The sequence below is a fragment of the Lissotriton helveticus genome, chromosome 6, assembly GCF_964261635.1.
Source record: "Lissotriton helveticus chromosome 6, aLisHel1.1, whole genome shotgun sequence".
In the NCBI taxonomy this organism is placed as follows: domain Eukaryota; kingdom Metazoa; phylum Chordata; class Amphibia; order Caudata; family Salamandridae; genus Lissotriton; species Lissotriton helveticus.
The window spans coordinates 1,555,825,270-1,555,843,327 of NC_136067.1; the positions used below are offsets into that span (position 1 = coordinate 1,555,825,270).

Consider the following 18,058-nt stretch of genomic DNA (forward strand, 5'->3'; position numbering starts at 1 on the left):
CCCCCCTCAGCAGGGTAACAGATGGCGGCAGACAGTGAGCGCGTCCCGCGGTGCGGTGTGTGCAGGTGCTATTTGAGAGTGTGGTTGGTGTCCCGCTCCTCCCTCATGGGAGAGCGAAGGATCCTGGAGCTGGTAGTCCCCCCTCAGCAGGGCAACAGTTGGACGGCAGACAGTGAGCGCGTTCCGAGGCACGGTGAGTGCAGGCGTTATTTGAGTGCGTGGTTGGTGTCCCGCTCCTACCTCCTGGGAGAGCGAAATATCCTGGAGCTGGTAGTCCCCCCTGAACAGGGCAACAGATGGCGACAGAAAGTGAGTGCGTCCCGCGGCAAAGTGAGTCCAGGTGCTATTTGAGCGCACAGTTGGTGTCCCGCTCCTCCCACCTGGGAGAGTGAAGGATCCTGAAGCTGGTTGTCTTGAGAGCGTGGTTGGTATCCTGCTCCTCCCTCCTGGGAGAGCGAAGGATCTTGGAGCTGGTAGTCCCCGCCCCCCTCTGCCCCCCCCCCCTCAGCAGGGCAACAGATGGCAGCAGACAGTGAGCGCTTCCTGCGGCAAAGTGAGTGCAGGCGCTATTTGGTTTCCACTCTAATAGATCTTACTCACAAGCAACACAGTACTCTATTTTATTCAAGAAGCATAGTCCATAGCTGGTCCTAGCCCTACTCACCATCCTTTCGCTTTTCTTTATTGAGTTGTTTCTGTTCTATAATACAAAAAAATGTCAGTATGTTCACATGCATAGCAGTCCACACCAGTGTACTTATATCTAAGCAACATCTGTCATCACTTACACACTGGTGGCAATCTCTGTATTGGAATGGCATTGTTAACTACTGTAAGGTAATAAAGAAACACTGAGAAAAAATAATTATGAGGCCTCAAGTAGCTGATACAGCTAGAGAACCCCAATGTTACAGAAACCGTATGCTCGGCTTATAGCACAATGACAATTTTTCAGCTAGCTTTTAGAAATGAATAAGCACTGAGAGAAACAAACTGCTTTACACAAACATGTATTTTGTTTTAAAAAAACTCATATTATAGGAATTGCTTCTTGTTCTCTACAATAGCAATTGTAAAACCGGCGAGAGAGAACTGCAGTGCACACTACTCTAGCCATTAGGTATAATTTCATATTTCAGCAAAGGCCAATATACAAAAGCGGTTGGACTGCCTCAAAAAGTCATATAAGTTTTAAACAGTTGAGGATTATAGTTCAGAATACAACAATGCTTCTGTGGAATTGAAAAGGGGATTGAAAATTGAGAAACCTCGAAATTAAATTCGGCATATTTTCCCCCCACACACGTGGGAAAATGCTGTCTGTGATGTAGAGACTGAAATGTTATGACGAGATAGTGATGATTTGTGAGACATGCATGTTTGCATCTAGGAAAAAATAGTTGACATTTTGCTTCTAACAGTTGATTTTCAGAATGCTTCGTGTAAGATATATATATATATATATTCTATATTTATTTAACGTTTTACTACAGAGGTATGTACCATGAAGCATTACTGTGTTTTACAGAGAATGTACTATCACATTAAAAGAATATATTGGTTAAATGCAAAACAATAAACACATTAGGTAGCTTGAAAGGCCTAATGCCAACAGCACATCACATCTTATTTAACGAAAAGCCAGTAGAGTTGAGATTTTAATTGTTTCTTTAAAAAGGGTGATTCGGCTGGATTCTTAAGTCCTGTGACAGAGTTCTGTTGTGTTCAACAAGTAGATCATTAGGTATATGCATTCGCCTACTCCCTTTTTAACATTTTATTGCCATTTGTAGATACATATTTATTACACATGCAGCATATCTCAACAAGAAATTAAATTAGCTAACATTAAACCTGAAAAATAGCATTTTGCAATTGTGTGGGCATCAGTTTGCAGCAGCATGGTCCTGGATTATAATCATATCGTATGGCCACAAAATCATAAAGTCTACTCTGCAAAATCTAATATTTTTGCTTAATACGAAAAAAAAAATACAATCTGAAAAGCTAAACTTGCATTGCACAAAAGCATATCCAGATTTTAATCAGGTATTGTACATTCAAAGGCACACAAGATAGTGAACATAGTACGTTATTGAAATGCTGAAATATGCTTAATGTGAGCAATTATTAGGATCCCTCTCTAATAAGCAAACGGTAAACCAATTGCACTTACTTGTGAGTGTGGAGGTCTTGGAGGTACCGCCGGCGGGTAGGCAACAGCTACTGTAGGTTGTTGTTGGCCTGCTTTAAATATAAATATATAAATATATATCATTCAAGTTAATTAGTTATTTCAATCTCAGAAGCACTGAATTTACATAGAGCACTTAAGTAATAGTCTCATAAAAACTATAAAAAGCCCTGAACACTGTTACCAATTTACAAAGTGATTGAACAAGAAATTGTAATTCTAAAATGCCTTGAAAAGCCTAGTTGCTTGAAACTAACAAACTAGTTTGAAGTATTATTGCCACCAATTTATTTACGCAAACTCTGGCATAAACAAATCCCACTCTGGGCACTTTTAGGCTTGTCACAGCTAGCAAGAGTATAACAAATCTTGAAAATGGTCATCAAGTGTAGAGAAAAAAACAGTCCTGAATTTCTAGCCATCACCAACATTAAGTATTCCAGGGTGTTCCTTCGTTTCAGCGGTCGTTTGGGTTTTGAGACATATGAATTATTCCCCTTTAAATATAAAAGCATAATGGGTTCACCTTAAAAGCCTAATGTATATGGATAGCACAGTGGTGATTCCTGCATTCCAGAATGCAAGATAAAAACATACAACGAAAGAAAATAATTAATTACAAAAAAAGCGCGGGGTAAGACTGGGCAAAGATGAAGGGTTGTGTCTTCCTATCACTCCAAATCTTTAAATCTGTATTCTAGTTTATAAATGAAGTAATTGGCTCCTCCAGCAGAAAGGATCGCTCTACATGTGTACAATAGGAGACAAATTATCCAGATCACCTCATTTAGGGGGTCCTACCAATAGCTGCTGCTACTGGACAGTTGTGGTGGGGTAGGAAAGGAGAGGGGTGGAGGGGGTTGTAAAGAAAAAAAAAAGAAAAATGCACTTACTTGTCGGCCTCCGTCCTTTTCGGGCGGCGCACGAAAACGGAAGCACCCAGGCTCCCATTGCAAATCCCGATGCTGCTGTCACCAGCATGACAGCAGCATTGTGATTGGTCTGAGCGCCAGGAGGGAGTGGGAGGCTTCTTATGTTCTCCACCCAGGATGTACATTACAGCCGGCTGTAGAAATGCCTAGTGTGCATCACTGTTTGGCCTCAACACAGACAATGCGACGCGCAGGTAACATGCACCACTGGAGGGCAGCGACACAATGCATCGAGCGACAGTTAACACCCTACCCTGGTGATTGTCAAGTTCTTACACAATGTTAACTTCTTGTTACGCAATACCCCACCACGATCAATATGTTGCAAGAAAGATGTAGGCAGATGATCAAGCATGTTAAATGTGTATAGTAGCGTTCAATTGGCGATTCTCTTCTGCAATATGTATATGTGAATGCTCATTGCGCGGTTTGTATTGTTAAATGAAAACTCAAACAAAACAATAAAAAATAAATGGTGCAGAGGAGGAAGGTGCTACCTTCCGTTGGGCAGAGGTACTGCTGAAAAGTTTCCATATCCAGTATGATGCCTGGGGAAAATATAAAACGTGCAAAATCTGCCACTAGAAGTCTCTATCAGAATAGCCAGGCACAAAAGTGGCATACATGCTCCAGATATCAGCTTACCCGTGCAAGGTAAATCAAAATGTTTTGCCCGGCTTAAATTGTGGATGAACAAATGCATAGCGACTTTAGATAACCTTTTCTGTCAATGGTATGGTGGAGTCATTTCTAGAGATAGTGGCAGCGTTTAGGGTAATCATCTGGCCAGTTCCTCTACTATGGGATGCTTTTTGGATTAGTAAACACTAAGGTTGAGAAAGAACTCCCTTCTCATTGAGCCCTGCAAACCTTATTCCCAATGGGCAATGAAGGCATCAAGTAACAACTACACAGGAGCTTACAGAATCAAGCGAGGAGAGAATTAGGGGTACTGAGAGATAAATAGACAGCAGACATAGGTCGGAAAATAACCAATATCTAATGATGAACAGACAACAGAACAGACCCCCATAGTATTGAGAAACACTTAATTTAAACTACTGCTATTTACATAGAACTTATCCCATGCCAATAGAACAAGTAACATTTAATTTAGTAGCCATCACTGAACTCATGCCACAGATGCCATATGTCAAAGTAGACTTTTCCACAATATGGACCTTCCCTCTCAATAATGGACGAACACAATGGACTTTTCTTGAAATAACTGGTAAAATAATTTGGTGAAATCAGGACAAGCCTAATCAGTTAATATTGCAACCTAAGAAAAATAATCCAAATTTACCTGGCAAATCTATTAAACAAATGGTTGATGACCACTTATTGGAAAAAAATACTAGGACTCTCAATTGGAGACCTCTTCTGCAAACATGCAGAAATGGGCTGAAGATTAAAAAAATGATTACAATCATTGCTGATTGTCAACATAACACAAAGACCTGCAGGACTGAGGTGAATTGCTAAAATTATTGAATGAAACCGGACAAAATGACTAGGACACAGACCCATAAAATTACAGATAATTACACCCAAGCAGACAATAGTAACTTATGTGAAAATCTGAAAAACCTGACGCAAATAAAAGTGCTTGGAAAGGGGTGGATCGCCAATCAAATATATAACTGGTTATTAAAGTCTTGATTGAAGAAAAGGTCAACTAAACTTCTATTTTCAGTGTGATTAACTATGGTTTGTTGGGAATCTAAGAGCTTACATAATAAACATTTCCCTTTCAAGTGTAAAGGCTAGGAAAATTAGGATTGTGAATCACGTAGACTAGATCACGGACTGCTAGGTTACCAATAAGCCACAAGGCAGGGAAATGTCGTATTACCTATTTTAAATGTTTCTGACCAATTACGTGAGAACAAACATATGTGCATATGCAAGGTGTGGCATTGTCAGAATTCAAGATATGACTAATATGTGCATGAAAATATTTAAACTAATAACAAAAAAACAAAAGAATGCCCAACATTGGCTAATACAATACAAACATTGGCTAAGAAGATTTTTTCTGCTGAATTGTGTTGGAAGTCTCGAACAAATTTGATTTTGGTGGGGGTACTGTTTCATCTATTTCAATACCCAGGCAAACCACTCATACAATACACTAAGCTCTGATTTTGGCCATGCTAGAATAGCCCACAATCACAAAAAAAAGATCCACTGAAATGATGAACACAGATTAAACTGCAGCCCATAATGCCCTTATTAGTTAACCCAACTCTGTCATTTTCCCCCAAATTCAGGGTGAAGACACTTAAGAGCTCAGTGAACAGAAGCTGCCTCTAACTGAAGGCTGAGAAAGTATATTATGGGAAGACTGTGTATTCTTGAATCAAACACTTCTGAAAACATGGTTTGGACATTTTAGGTCGAGGGAGATGGTGGGATATCAGAATCTGGTCATAATCTGGATGAAGCTCTTGCTGTAAACACAGCAATGGTACACAGAAATACCAGTTCAGGGTTTTCTTTATCATAACGACTTTTATTCTTCATTCTAAAATCATCTGTCCCGAAAATAAGTGCACACTCGGTCATTGTGGGAATCTATGCTGAAGTAGACTTCCTTAATTGAATGACGATAGCCGATGACATTCTATTCAGCCTACGCAACCCAGCACCTTCTCATCTAGTACTAATGGAAGAGCCAGAGGTCTAACCTCAGCTGCCAAAATGAATATAAGTGCATGAGACGCTTTTAATATCAAACTCCACATGGCCAGTACACAAAGCTAGAGATCAGTTTCTGTTTTCACTGGAGCAGTACATTTAATAAGGACCTGGAAGAATCAGTACCCAGTGCCAGTCACTTCATCTGAGCAATTAGCCCCAAGGGAATTCAGGAAGAAATCCTAATACATGACGAAATGAAAATGAATGTTTAGCCTGAGAGCTTCATCTCTTGCAAATCGAACAGTCCCTGTGAAAACAAATATGCTCCTTGACATCGAAGGGAAGATCAACCATGTTATTTTAGAGGTCCTAAAACTGTAATTTACTGGAAACAATGCTGCTGCCACTGATGCAAGGTGGCCTATCAACCCCAGATTTGTGCTACAATACTGAAGCTGTTTAATTGAGTTTTTTGGTTAAGCGAAGCAAAAAGGAGACTAACAAGCAATGGAGCTCTATTGATAACTCAACAGGTCTTTACAGCACGAACTATGGCTACATAAACTACTACAACAAAATAAGAATCAGTTTAACAATCACAGGGTAATGGTGATCATTCAAGATGCGATTCCCAATATATACATGTATAGCGATAGACCGTAAACATGGACTCACACCAGCTTGGAAAGAAGGCACTCCTAAGAAAATGAGAAATAGCCACATTCTGAAAATTAGACGTGTATGCAGAGGGGACTACAAAAGTGTTTGAGCCAGTGGAACAGAATTGGAGTACTGGAGACGGAAAGATTTTGATTTTACTAAATAAGACAGTGGAGACTGGAACTGGTCAAGAAAAAGTTACCACAAAGAAGATATCTTTCAAGACAATGATTTAGAACTTGTCTATCAATTTGCTGATATCAAATGTATGCAGGATCTTTGTGACATCAAAACTGTAAATAGATCTACAATACCACAAGTCTCGGGAGGCAGAATGTGCCCATTTATCTGAGTAATCAGGTTGACTGAAATTGTTTAAGAGGGCTAACTATTCATGTAATGTAAAGAATAATCATTTATGCATGATGCTACAAGGATTACTTTATATTTTGAACTGTTTCTCTATCGGATCGGTGTAGGAAGAGAATGACCTTGTATGTCTTAAGGTAAAGTTACACAAGCCTGTCAAGTTATCAATACATGAGTCTGTATCTGTCATCATATTCTACCGAAACATGATAATACAACTACCCCTCTAATCCAAATACCCACTACATACAAAAAGTGCCAATACTCTATGTCAATTGTGGCAAACAGGCACACTAGCTACATTGTTTTTATGGGAGAAATAAAGAAGCACCATTACAGCAGACTCGAACAAGAAATCCCGAATATACTGGCTGACAATGCAATTCTCAGAGAATGGGTCTACACTCACCATCTTCTAATACATGGACAAGTGGGTACTCACTTATCACAGGAGATAAAGAGTTATCTGATTAGTACCTGGACACACACCCAAGACAAATCAACAGAAAACAGAGGCGAAACACAGAATAAACATTAAGCACTGGAAATGTTAAGGCCAAAGCAATGATCATTGTCAGACTGATATATTAGATCACTGGTTAAAGTCTCTAAGATTAATAAAGTCAGAATGGGGGCTCAGTCTTTCAGTTATCTGGCAGCGAAGTACTGGAATGCTCTCCCTCCTTCCCTCCGTTCGGAATCTTCCGAAGTTATTTTCCGAAATTAATTGAAAACATGGCTTTTCCAGGTATAGGTCTTCTCTGTCCCCTTCCATGTAGAGTTCTGCTCAGCGCGGGGACACCCTTTTTAGAGTAACCGTGCGCTTTATAAGAGTCATTCTTATTATTAAAACTGTATTCTGATTTGACAAAAACGATGTGGAAAATAAATCAGAAGTTTACACAATGTCATAAATGTGATAGGATGGAAAGGAGACAATACCGGATATGCCGTTGGAGTAGCGAATACAAGTGAGGTTGAACACATAATGTAGTTAATAAATTGTTGCTTTTTCAGGGACACAAAACTTTAAAAATCAAAACTCACACAGCTTCTCCAGCATCTCATTATCATCAGACTACTCGTTTTCAAATATGTTTCTATTGGCTGCCTATTCAGGTTCGCATCTCCTTTCAAGTTCTCAGCCTGGGTCATCGCGTTGAGAGACGGACAGTACCAGATTTTATCCTGCATCCTATAAAAACGTATTAATTCTCTACATCCCTTAATTCATCCACTCACAATTTCGGCATTGGCCCAAAAACCCTGAGTGATGTACCTACTATGCACGCACACTCGCGCTGGGCTCAGCAGATCTGCTCCTGCCCAGAGTCCTTCGGATATGGATGGCCAGAGCGGGTGGTCGATCCTTCAAGCTGTTGGCTCCCGCCCTTTGGAACTCCTTCCCCACCCACATCCGCAGCAGCCCTGATCACCTGACCTTTAGAAGGCTGGTAAAGACCTGGCTTTTCTCCCACTTTCTCTCCTCACTCTGTGTTCAACGTTAGCGCTGGGACGACCAGATGGTGGGGCAGCCATGCACTTTACAAATACTCTAACATAACATTTGATAATCATTCCCATATTTAGAAGAGTAAATAATGATTGTCGAGCAGTCTCTGTCCTGACTGCAAAGCTATGGAATGCTCAGTCCTACCTAATCATACATGCTTAGGCTATATGGTATTAGGTTTAAAGCTATAATAACTGATAAAACCCCACAGAAAGGAAAATAGCCATCACTGGTGTAAACATATAAACACTGAAAAAACACCTTTTCAACCACAAACTAAGTGCCATTTATTTCTTCCTGAAGGGGCCAATACAATGTAACTTTGCTATACAAGGTAGTTTCAAGAAAGACTGGGCTAGCAGTATTCTGCTTGAGTTTTGTTGTTTAGGGATGTCACTAAAACATGGTCTATCTTCATTCTGCTTTTTTCAATTTTGTGGTCTTTGGTCTAAAGACGAAGTGTTTAAAGCATGTTTTAGATCGTATTCAGTTATTTTATAAACTGTAGAGAATTGGGACATATCAAAATCCTATTTGATATTTTGGCTACATATGAATTCACTGATAGGTAAAATGGCTGGTTTTCATAAGAATCTTTCCTAATATGTACCATAACATTTACTCACAGACAGAGAATGGGTGAAATCCTTTGGTACATCAGCACCCTTTCCTAGTGAGTCAATATTGATTGTAAATAAATTGTCAAACAACCCAAAGCTTTAAACATTCAATGCAAGATGTAGTGACAGGTATATGTGAAAAGAATGTTGTCACCAAGCATCTGAGATAGTGGTGAAAACATGACACCTGACGTTTGGTAAACATGGAACGCAGTGTCACTTGGAATGCTGCTGAAAAAAGTTCCTACCAAGTTCCCAAAAAATTGGAGTGATATTGTTTGTGTTTGCAGTAATTCAGCTAGGTATGTGAAAAGGTTGTATGATGGTCTGTCAAAATCAATACCTGAGCTGAAGTGCTTCTTGTAACTTGCTAGATGGTATGCTGAAAGCATCTTTACAATCTCCAGTTATTGGAGAATGCTATTGACTTTGTAGTCCATTCTGGTGCAGTAAAAATGTATTTGGACGTCATATACCCTGTATATACACTATCTATACACATGCACTATCACAATGCAGAAAGCAAGCAATAATCACAATTTAATTAAAATTTCATAAACACCAGAAAAACACTGTTTCTGTTGTTTTTAATAGCTCAAAAATGTGTAAACACTGATAATCACTGTTTTTTAAGGTATTGAAAAAAATTAAAAAAAAACCACCAGAATTAGCCAAAAATAGAAGCTGAAAACAGGAAAGCCTATACATGCTTTTTATGTGCAATTCGAAAAAACCTGTTATTTGGCTAACATTTTGTTTAACTCACCAAATGAAACTCATCCTTAGATGCGGCTTGTGCCAAGAGACTCAAAGTTGTAGTGTACCTAATACATCATTAATAATATAACTCATCTAGTTATGTGGCACAATGCCTCTACAAAAGAACCTCTAGCCCAATTGGCTAACAATGTGATTAATTTATTAAACAAATTGGAGAAAACAATACACTCTTATTTCTACAATAGTGTGGAAACAGCAACTATATTTTCACTTTCAAACCTGATCAGTCACTTAAGTTTGGAATTTATAATACCCCATACAATATATACATTGTTAATGACTTCAATGACCGATTGCAAATACAAAATTGTGATAAATATCAAACACGTTTTGCCCTACATATATAATAGCAATGATATGTGCTTAGCAGTTGGTCTATCAAAAAAACGTAAAATGGTTAGTAATTTTGAGCATTCTACACACCTGTTGTTGTAACTGCAAACGTCCTGTTCAAATCTAAAGAGGAGGATCGGGAATGGGAGGCATGAGGTCGTGGAGGGGGTGGTGGTGGAGCAGCACTTTCTGGTGATGTTCCTGATTGTGACCTAAAAAAAGCAATGATTTGTCACACAAGACATACTAGGCAATTTACAAGGAATAACACTTTCCATCCCATATTTAGCCAATAACATTTATTAGTAAAAACGGCCAAAGGCAAAAAAAAAAATTACGTTAGTTATTCTTGTCCAGAGATTTAACAAAGAACACTGTTGATGAGTTCCGTATAGACTCAAGAAAAGTATTTAGCGCGAAGAAATAAAAGGGCAGTTACAAAGCATGTTCACAACACATCATCTTAGGGGGGTTGAGTAGCAACGCTGACATAGGCCTAAACACTGGGAGGCAGAACCTTGGTAGTGGAAGCGGACAGTAGGAGGAGAAAAAGAGGGCTTGGAAAGAACATACAATTTTCCTGCATAGTTTGTTTTTTCATTGTACGCCATGCAATGAAAAGCAGGTTTATTATATCAATAATAAGAGATAAGTGGTTAAGAGTTTATAGTTAAGGGATTACGGTTAAAGAGTTAAAAGATAAGGTTCATATGGTAAGGTGTTGGTAAGGGTTAAGGGCAAAGTCTGAAGGGTAAAGGTAAGCTGTTAATATCAAAGGGATTTGATGTAAAGGGTAACAGTCTTGTAAACCATAACTCGCACACCAAATACAATGCTCATGTCCTTAACATTAACGGAACCAATATAAGTACTAATGTTGAAAACCGTCTTACAGATGAGATTACATATGACTTTACCTGTACCACTTTGACTGAGACAACTAAGAATGCAATATTATTAACTGGTTTGATTATGTGTTGCTATTTAATTTCATGTCAAGACAGGAGGCTAGCATTATGCATATATCTTTTATTGCCAGCTCCTTGCAGCACTTTAAAGAAAAAACATCACCAACAACAAATGTGAGAACTAGAATGTCTCTTAAGCCTATATAACCCCCATCACAGCAGCCATCTTCCTCTGTTATCTGCTGCTGCTTGACCGAGAAGTACCGTTTTCTGAACTGTATGTAAATCTGAATAAGTGCAAGTTTTTTTGATATTTAATACTTTGAGATTATTTCTGTATGTTACTTTGTTTTTTTTTCTAGCTAAGCGTGTGTAGGTATGGTCATTTAAGTAGATTTGAATGTGAATAGTTTTGAGAGTGATCCAATGTATGGGTTTGTAGTGTGTCGGTAGTTATTAGGTTAGAAGAACTTTTAAGTAAGAAATAAATAATAATAAAGAGGCTGTTACCCCCAGGGCATGAGTGGCTGTTTCGGACTCCTGCTCGGCAGCTGTAAATGCTTTAGAGCACCGACCTGTGCTTGCACGAGCCTTCCTTCCGCTTGTGCAGAGATCGCGTGTTTCTTGAGGTCACCATGGGAACAGGATTGTTCCTCTGAGGCGTCTGTAATGGCGAACGTGACGTCGTCACGCATGTAACAAAGTCGTGTTGGGTCATTTTGGAAAAGGATGATCTTGGCATTAAAACAAATTGAATTGAAGGTAAAGATCACCAATTTTGAAAAGCTAGTGGTAATAGTTACCTCAGGCCAACTGTCAAAACAGTTGATTCATAGCGTTTTGACAGTCGGAAGCCGAGGTAGGACAGTGGCAGTGCGGAAAGTTAAAAAAAAAAAAAAAAAAAAAAGGAAGGAGAAGGTAGATATAATTTTAAGTTTCAGGAGAAAGTGATTTATTTGTACTAGGGATAACATTTTTAAATATAAATCTTTTCCTTAATTTAAAAAAATAAAAAAGGAAAACATTAGAAATGAGTGGAGGGTGAATCTTCACGTGTTGGGGACGTTTCATTGAGGAAGTTGGAGCAGGAAGAAGTAAGGACCTCAGTAAAGGAGGCTTTTGAGAATGTTTTCAAGAGGAAAAGAAAGGCTGTGAAATTTTCAGAGGAAGATATTCGGTCAGTGGATGAAGATGAGGGAAGTAAAGACTGAAGATTTGGAAAAAGAAGAAGGGAAACTAAAAATGTTGAGGTTGGTGTCAGATTTCTGATTAAGGTGAAAGGTGTGCAAAGTGCCACAAATTATGAAGGCGTCCAATGCAGCACGAAAGATGGTGTCCTTGGCGGCAGAAAGGAAATCGAGAAGGTTCATGGAGATGAATTCAATTAAGAATTTGGAGATAATGAAGATGAGTTCATTTTAGATGATTACTTCGATTATGGATGTGGACAGAGTAGAGAAGGAAAGGAAGGAAAAGTAGATCGTTAAAGATCCTCAAGGATAGGATATGTTCAGTCCAGAGATAAGGAATTCTAGAAGTAAGGACTGGTGGACACTTCCACATGTGTCAGATTTTCTGAAACTATGGGTCAGGAGACCATTAGAGAAGGAGGCCAGGGCCGTAATGAGGACAGAGTGCTCTTGGCTGGTTGTTGAGAACAAAACTTGTGTGATGCCTGATTTGGATCCTGATTTTATCAGTTTCCTGTTTAAGAGGGGTCGTAATCCAAGGAAAAGGTTAGAGAGGACACTAAAGCAGTGTCAGGATCATTTGCTAGATGTATTGGGGCCATTAGCCAGAATTTTGGACACGGCTGAGGAAGCAAAGATGAAGTCTGTGCAGGTAGACAACAAGTTGCCGCATGGTTGGTCGCAGAGAGCAGTTTGTTTCCTCTGAAACGCTATTGCATCAATTATGACTAAGAGAAGCAAGGCGGTCATGATGAGGCTAAGTCCCAAATTGGGAGACTTTTCCAAAAAAGAGCCTTCGGAAGACCCTAAGGGTTATTTGTTTGGTGAAGGGGGTTGGAAAGTATGTGTCCACCTTCACCAGTTTAGACAAGGCACAATCCTCTCTGAGAAGAGTGTTTGGCAGAAGTGTTTTTTTATCGTGCAGGGGAACGTTCCCTTGGCCGATCATATACAAGGTCCCAGTAAGAGTCCCAGGGACGTGGTACATTCAGAGGTTTTCAGTCCTCTAGGGAGTTTTATACCCAGGGGGAAGAACAAGCAGGACACGCCAGTCAGGAGGAAGAGCGCAATTTGCTCAAGGATTTCAGGGTAAGTATGAAGACTCCTTTTGGTTCTTCCCCATAACAAGGTAGACAAAAGATTAAGGCAGTTGGTGAACAATTGGAAGATTTTAACAAAATATCTGTGGGTACTTATCCTTGAACTGCGAGATGTTTTAGAATTCTGAAAGGAAGCAAGGCAGATGGGGGAGCCAAAGCAGTTAGCCTTTCAAGAGGAGCTACAGAATGTAGTAGAGGAGGAAGTGCAGGAGATTTTACGAAAAGGAGCTATAGAGAGAGTGTACGAGGAAGTTTGGGGTTCTGTGAATACAATCTTTTTGGTCAGAAGGGACAAGGGTTGGAGATCTGTGATAAATTTGAGAAAAGTGAATACATTTCTCCTTTAACCGCATGCGCGCGGCGGCTTTTCCCGCTGTACGCGGCGGTTTTTAAAAACGCGCGTTACATGACGAGCTCAGATCGTCATCAGCGTGCGAGTGGCGCAACTGATGTCGAGCTGAGCTCGTCATCAGCGCCGAAGTGGTTAAAGACATTTCAAAATGGAAGGGATCCATCCATTGAGAGATATTTTGCAGAAGAACAATTGGTTGGTGAAATTGAATCTGAAGGATGCGTATTTTACTATTCCTATAGCGAAGGAGAGTTGTGGGTTTCTTCAGTTCAGGTGGTTAGGAGTTTATCACTTTGTATGCATGGCATTTTCACCCTGGTGTTTTACAAAGGTTTTGAGACCGGAGGCAACATTTCTCAGGGAAGGAGGCATAAGATGACATCCGGCAGGATTCATTGGTGCCGGGCCCACTGAGATTTCATGTGCCACCAAGCACAGGGGTAAAACAGGATGCATGAGGTCACCAGTCCAAGAATAAAGATCTGGATCTTATCACTGGACTTGCTGTAGAGGAGGAAAGGATCTGAACAGCATTGTTTACAGATTGGTTCCCATAAAGGGGAGCCTCTGGAAAGGAGGCAGATGCTCACTGAACAAGAACCCCAGCAATATTCTGAGGCTCACTGTCATCTGGGTGTGGTCTATGACTGACTGTGGCAAACCCCGCCTTCAGCAGCCAGCCATGGAGGTAGCCAGTCTGAGGGTAAGGGGAAACCGGTATCCCCAAACTCCAAGACGTGCCCTTCACCTCAGGTAGTGTCTGTGGGATCACAGGACAGGCACATGAAAAGAAGCATCCTGCAGATCCATGGCACACATCTAGTTACCTGGATGCAGGCAGACAGACCTTCAGCCAAAGTGAGCATTTTTAATTTGTCGTTCTGGAGAAAGGCATTCGGAGGGAAAAGATCTATAGTAGGGCAAAGAGTTCCATCTTTCTTCAGCACAAGAAAGTAGTGGGAGGAACAACCCATTTGATGACTGTACACTCTTGATGGCTCCTTTAGCCAATAGAAACGTCACCTCTTGCAGCAAGATGAAAAGGTGGTCCTCCAAAAGCTGCTCTGATGTGGGAGGAGGTTGAGGAGGGTCGGAAAGGAATAGTAGTGAGTAGCTCTTGTTGGACAATCTGCAGGACCGATCTTTCAGATGTGATGGTCCGCCCCCAGGAAAGAAAAAAAAAAGTCTGATCCTTCCTTCCTAAAATAGGATGGCTATGTGCCACTACGTGCAAGCTAAACGACTTTGAGGCTGATGTCACAGGGGAGGACGACTAGGTGGGGCACTTTCTCTGCTGACTTTTCCAAATGTCTGTTGGATCCACAGCCAAAAAAAGGGATGGGTGACTGCTGTGGTGGTGGCGGGGCTTGGCAGTGCCTACAGGCCAACCCTCTGGAATAGCCTAAGGGTCGAAACTGCTGGGCGGGAGTTGAGAGGCCCAAAGAATGAGCAGTGGCTCTGCTTTCCTTAACGAGTTCTCCAAAAAGACAGGACCCATTAAAAGACATATGCACTCAGAATGCCTGCACATTCCCAGAAAAGCCAGTGGATTTCATACACACTTGGCGACGGAGTGTCACTCTAATGCCCCCCCACATGCCCCATTCAGTCAATAGTGTCTAAGCCAGACTGGATTATTTAGCTCCATCCTAGCTGTCCTGAATGGTTTGATCCAAAGAAGCCCAGAAATTTGGAACCACTGGCAAGATCTCCCTGGCCAATCCCAAAGGGCGTGTGCATAGCTGCCTAACAGTCAGACTCCACTGACTGAACGCAATGCCAAGCTGGAGGTGGAGAGCATCAGTTTACCGAACAGCTACATGTTTTTCAACTCCCTGTCTGGAGGTACCTATTGGGGTATTGTCTTACAGTGCATGTTTTATTTTTACATATGAACCACATAATAATATCTACATGTATATACACTATGTGTACTTTACTTTATATTACATTTTGAGTGTAGAAGGGATCCTTCCGGTCCTGAAGAAGCAAGGGGAGGGCTTCGGAACATGCTGACATAGGAGACACGGATCATTATAGAACTGTATCTCCAACTCATTCCCCACTTTTAAGAATACCAGCTCAACTGAATATTAAAGGTTTTTTTCCCAAAGAGCCAGGTATTTTTTTTAACTTATATTTACTCCTTCACTCAGTCCGGACCCTTCCCCTCACATTCCTACATTACACAGTTTTGTTCCATAATTAGCGCTCCCGCGTAGTCGTAGGTTGTAGCAGACCCGTCCCGCAGTGAGTCGGGAAAACCCCCTATGATGAAGCTTGACACCAAGGGCTCTTTTGGTGTGTGAGGGGTATTTAAGCAAAGCTGTGTGCCTTCCACCATTGTAGGAGACACACTTAGTCTGGGAGATCATGCTTATATATCATTTTGAAGGTGGATCCCTTTTGTTTCTCATGCTTTGCTAGACTTGATAGGTATCATATAGTTTTGTACAGAATAAAGTATATAAACAGGATAACTGACACAGATTTTGAACATTTGCTTATTATGTACCAGATGCAATTCAAGTCCTCCTCTTGGATTTGGCAGTTTAGGTTTTCTGGTCAAGTTTGATGAGATATGGGTATTGTTTTAAATGAATATGTATATTCCTGCACTTTCAGAAGGCTGATTTCCTGGGTGATGGTTGTGTAATGTTGGACTGTAAGTACCGCACTTGCCAGAGGGTAAATTATCCAAAGTTTTGCAGATGTTGTCCATGATAGATGTATAATGAGAAGCTTTGTTGTCACCCAGTGGTTATGAGTCTTGAAAATAACAGTAGGGTATGATCATGTAAATCCTAAACAGCTCTTTGTTTAAAATAGGCAAAGGTGGACCCAGGTATCCCAGACTAGGAGTGAGGTTGTTATTTTAATGTCTTTTATGTACCAGATAGATTTGTTGATCCAGTCACTTCTGGTGATACTGTATAGCTTGCTAAATTTTGCTAGCACTTTATTGGTCACTAAAGGTATGGCTGGTTCTGCTCTGGACTTCAGAATCTTATTGCTGAATGAGTTATTAATGGAACTGGCAATATTAAAGAAGCTTTGTGCTTAACCCAAGAGGATACCAACCGATATGCAGGCAAAATAAGTCATAGGAATGCTTGAATAAGTCCTGATACATGCTAAAATCTGGAAAGCAGACCCCACTAAAGGTACTTCGGGAAGTAGTTTACATGTTGAGATTGTGGTGTATTCTGGTCCACAGAAAGTTTGAAATAGTTCTATTGAGTTTTCTGAAAACTGCGAGCAAGAATAGAGGTAGTCCAGAAAAGATGTGCAGCACATTTGTGGTAGCATCACCTCAATAGTGTCCAAATGGCCCGCTACTAACCGTATTTCACTGCAGGGCTGTCTGATCTCACATCATCATCTCAACATCCTCAAGCAACAAGTAGGAAGCCAAAGTATTGGATCTACTCTGTACTTTGTTTTTTGAAAAACTCACAACCTGCTGGAAGACAGACGACTGGCCTTTAGACATTGGTGGAACTCTTCAATTGTCATAGGACAAGATTAAAAGCAAATTAGGGGATACCCTGGATCTCTTAGCACTCTGTGCAACCTAGCCTGCCCAAACAGACTACCTAAATAGATCACATCTCACAATAGGCAACACCAAAGCATCTAGTGATCATAAAATCTGCAGATCATCAACCCAGTATTCATTGACACCATCACATGAATCACAGATACACTATTTTCTCAATGAACAAGCAACCATTTCCGTCCACCAATGTACGATTCATACCTGCAACCTACTCAGTAATCACACTAGAGAACCCATGCTTCCCTGAATTGTAGAACTTCCTTTTCAATTTTTCACTGGATATGGACAATCCCATACTATTTAACTTGTTTCACATAAAATCATAATAAAAATAGCTTGAACTCAAAAAGACAGAAGTATCCATCATAAACTAAAGATACAGTAGGACATGTCAACCACAGGACACCTGCCAAGAAAACAGGCAAAGGAAAAAAGCACAGACTATTAGTGGTTGACCACACATTCGAAAAACAGTGCTTCCAGTATCACCAGCTGCAGCACTAAAATCCACATATGGGTGTTTTGCAAGCTGGCACCAAAAATATTATTACTCAAGTGAAAAGCGTTTGATTCCCGAATCAAAAACAACCAACAGGAACATAGAAACCACTATTGCTTGATGGGGTAACAGATTGCCTCCTAAGAAACTATACAACTGTGGAGCTTGATAAACCGAAGTTCACATAACCTCTGGGCCATCTTCAACGTAAAGTGCCCTGCTGCCCCATCGCCCGAGACTTTACATTATAATAACTATACTCTTATACTAACAATCCATATGGAAGGCAAGTAGTGAGCTATAACATCTAACTATTAGTTGTGAGTCAGTCCACAACCATTATATGCAATCAGAAATACAGCTGTCCAACTCAGGCATATAATGACCATGGAGAAGTTAAAAGCGG

The 18,058-nt window shown here is 40.4% G+C and overlaps 1 protein-coding gene across 11 annotated transcripts in view; it reads right to left on the reverse strand.

The window, feature by feature from the left end:
* Positions 1-18,058, reverse strand: part of REPS1 (RALBP1 associated Eps domain containing 1) — a 1,025,500-nt gene that overhangs the window by 227,837 nt on the left and 779,605 nt on the right. For all 11 annotated transcript variants that reach the window (XM_078649357.1, XM_078649363.1, XM_078649362.1 and 8 more), the window contains 2 exons: positions 10,135-10,256; positions 2,177-2,247 (listed from right to left, as the gene is read on the reverse strand). In XM_078649357.1, coding sequence (XP_078505483.1) covers positions 2,177-2,247; positions 10,135-10,256 — 193 coding nt within the window. The remainder of the gene's footprint in view (positions 1-2,176; positions 2,248-10,134; positions 10,257-18,058) is intronic.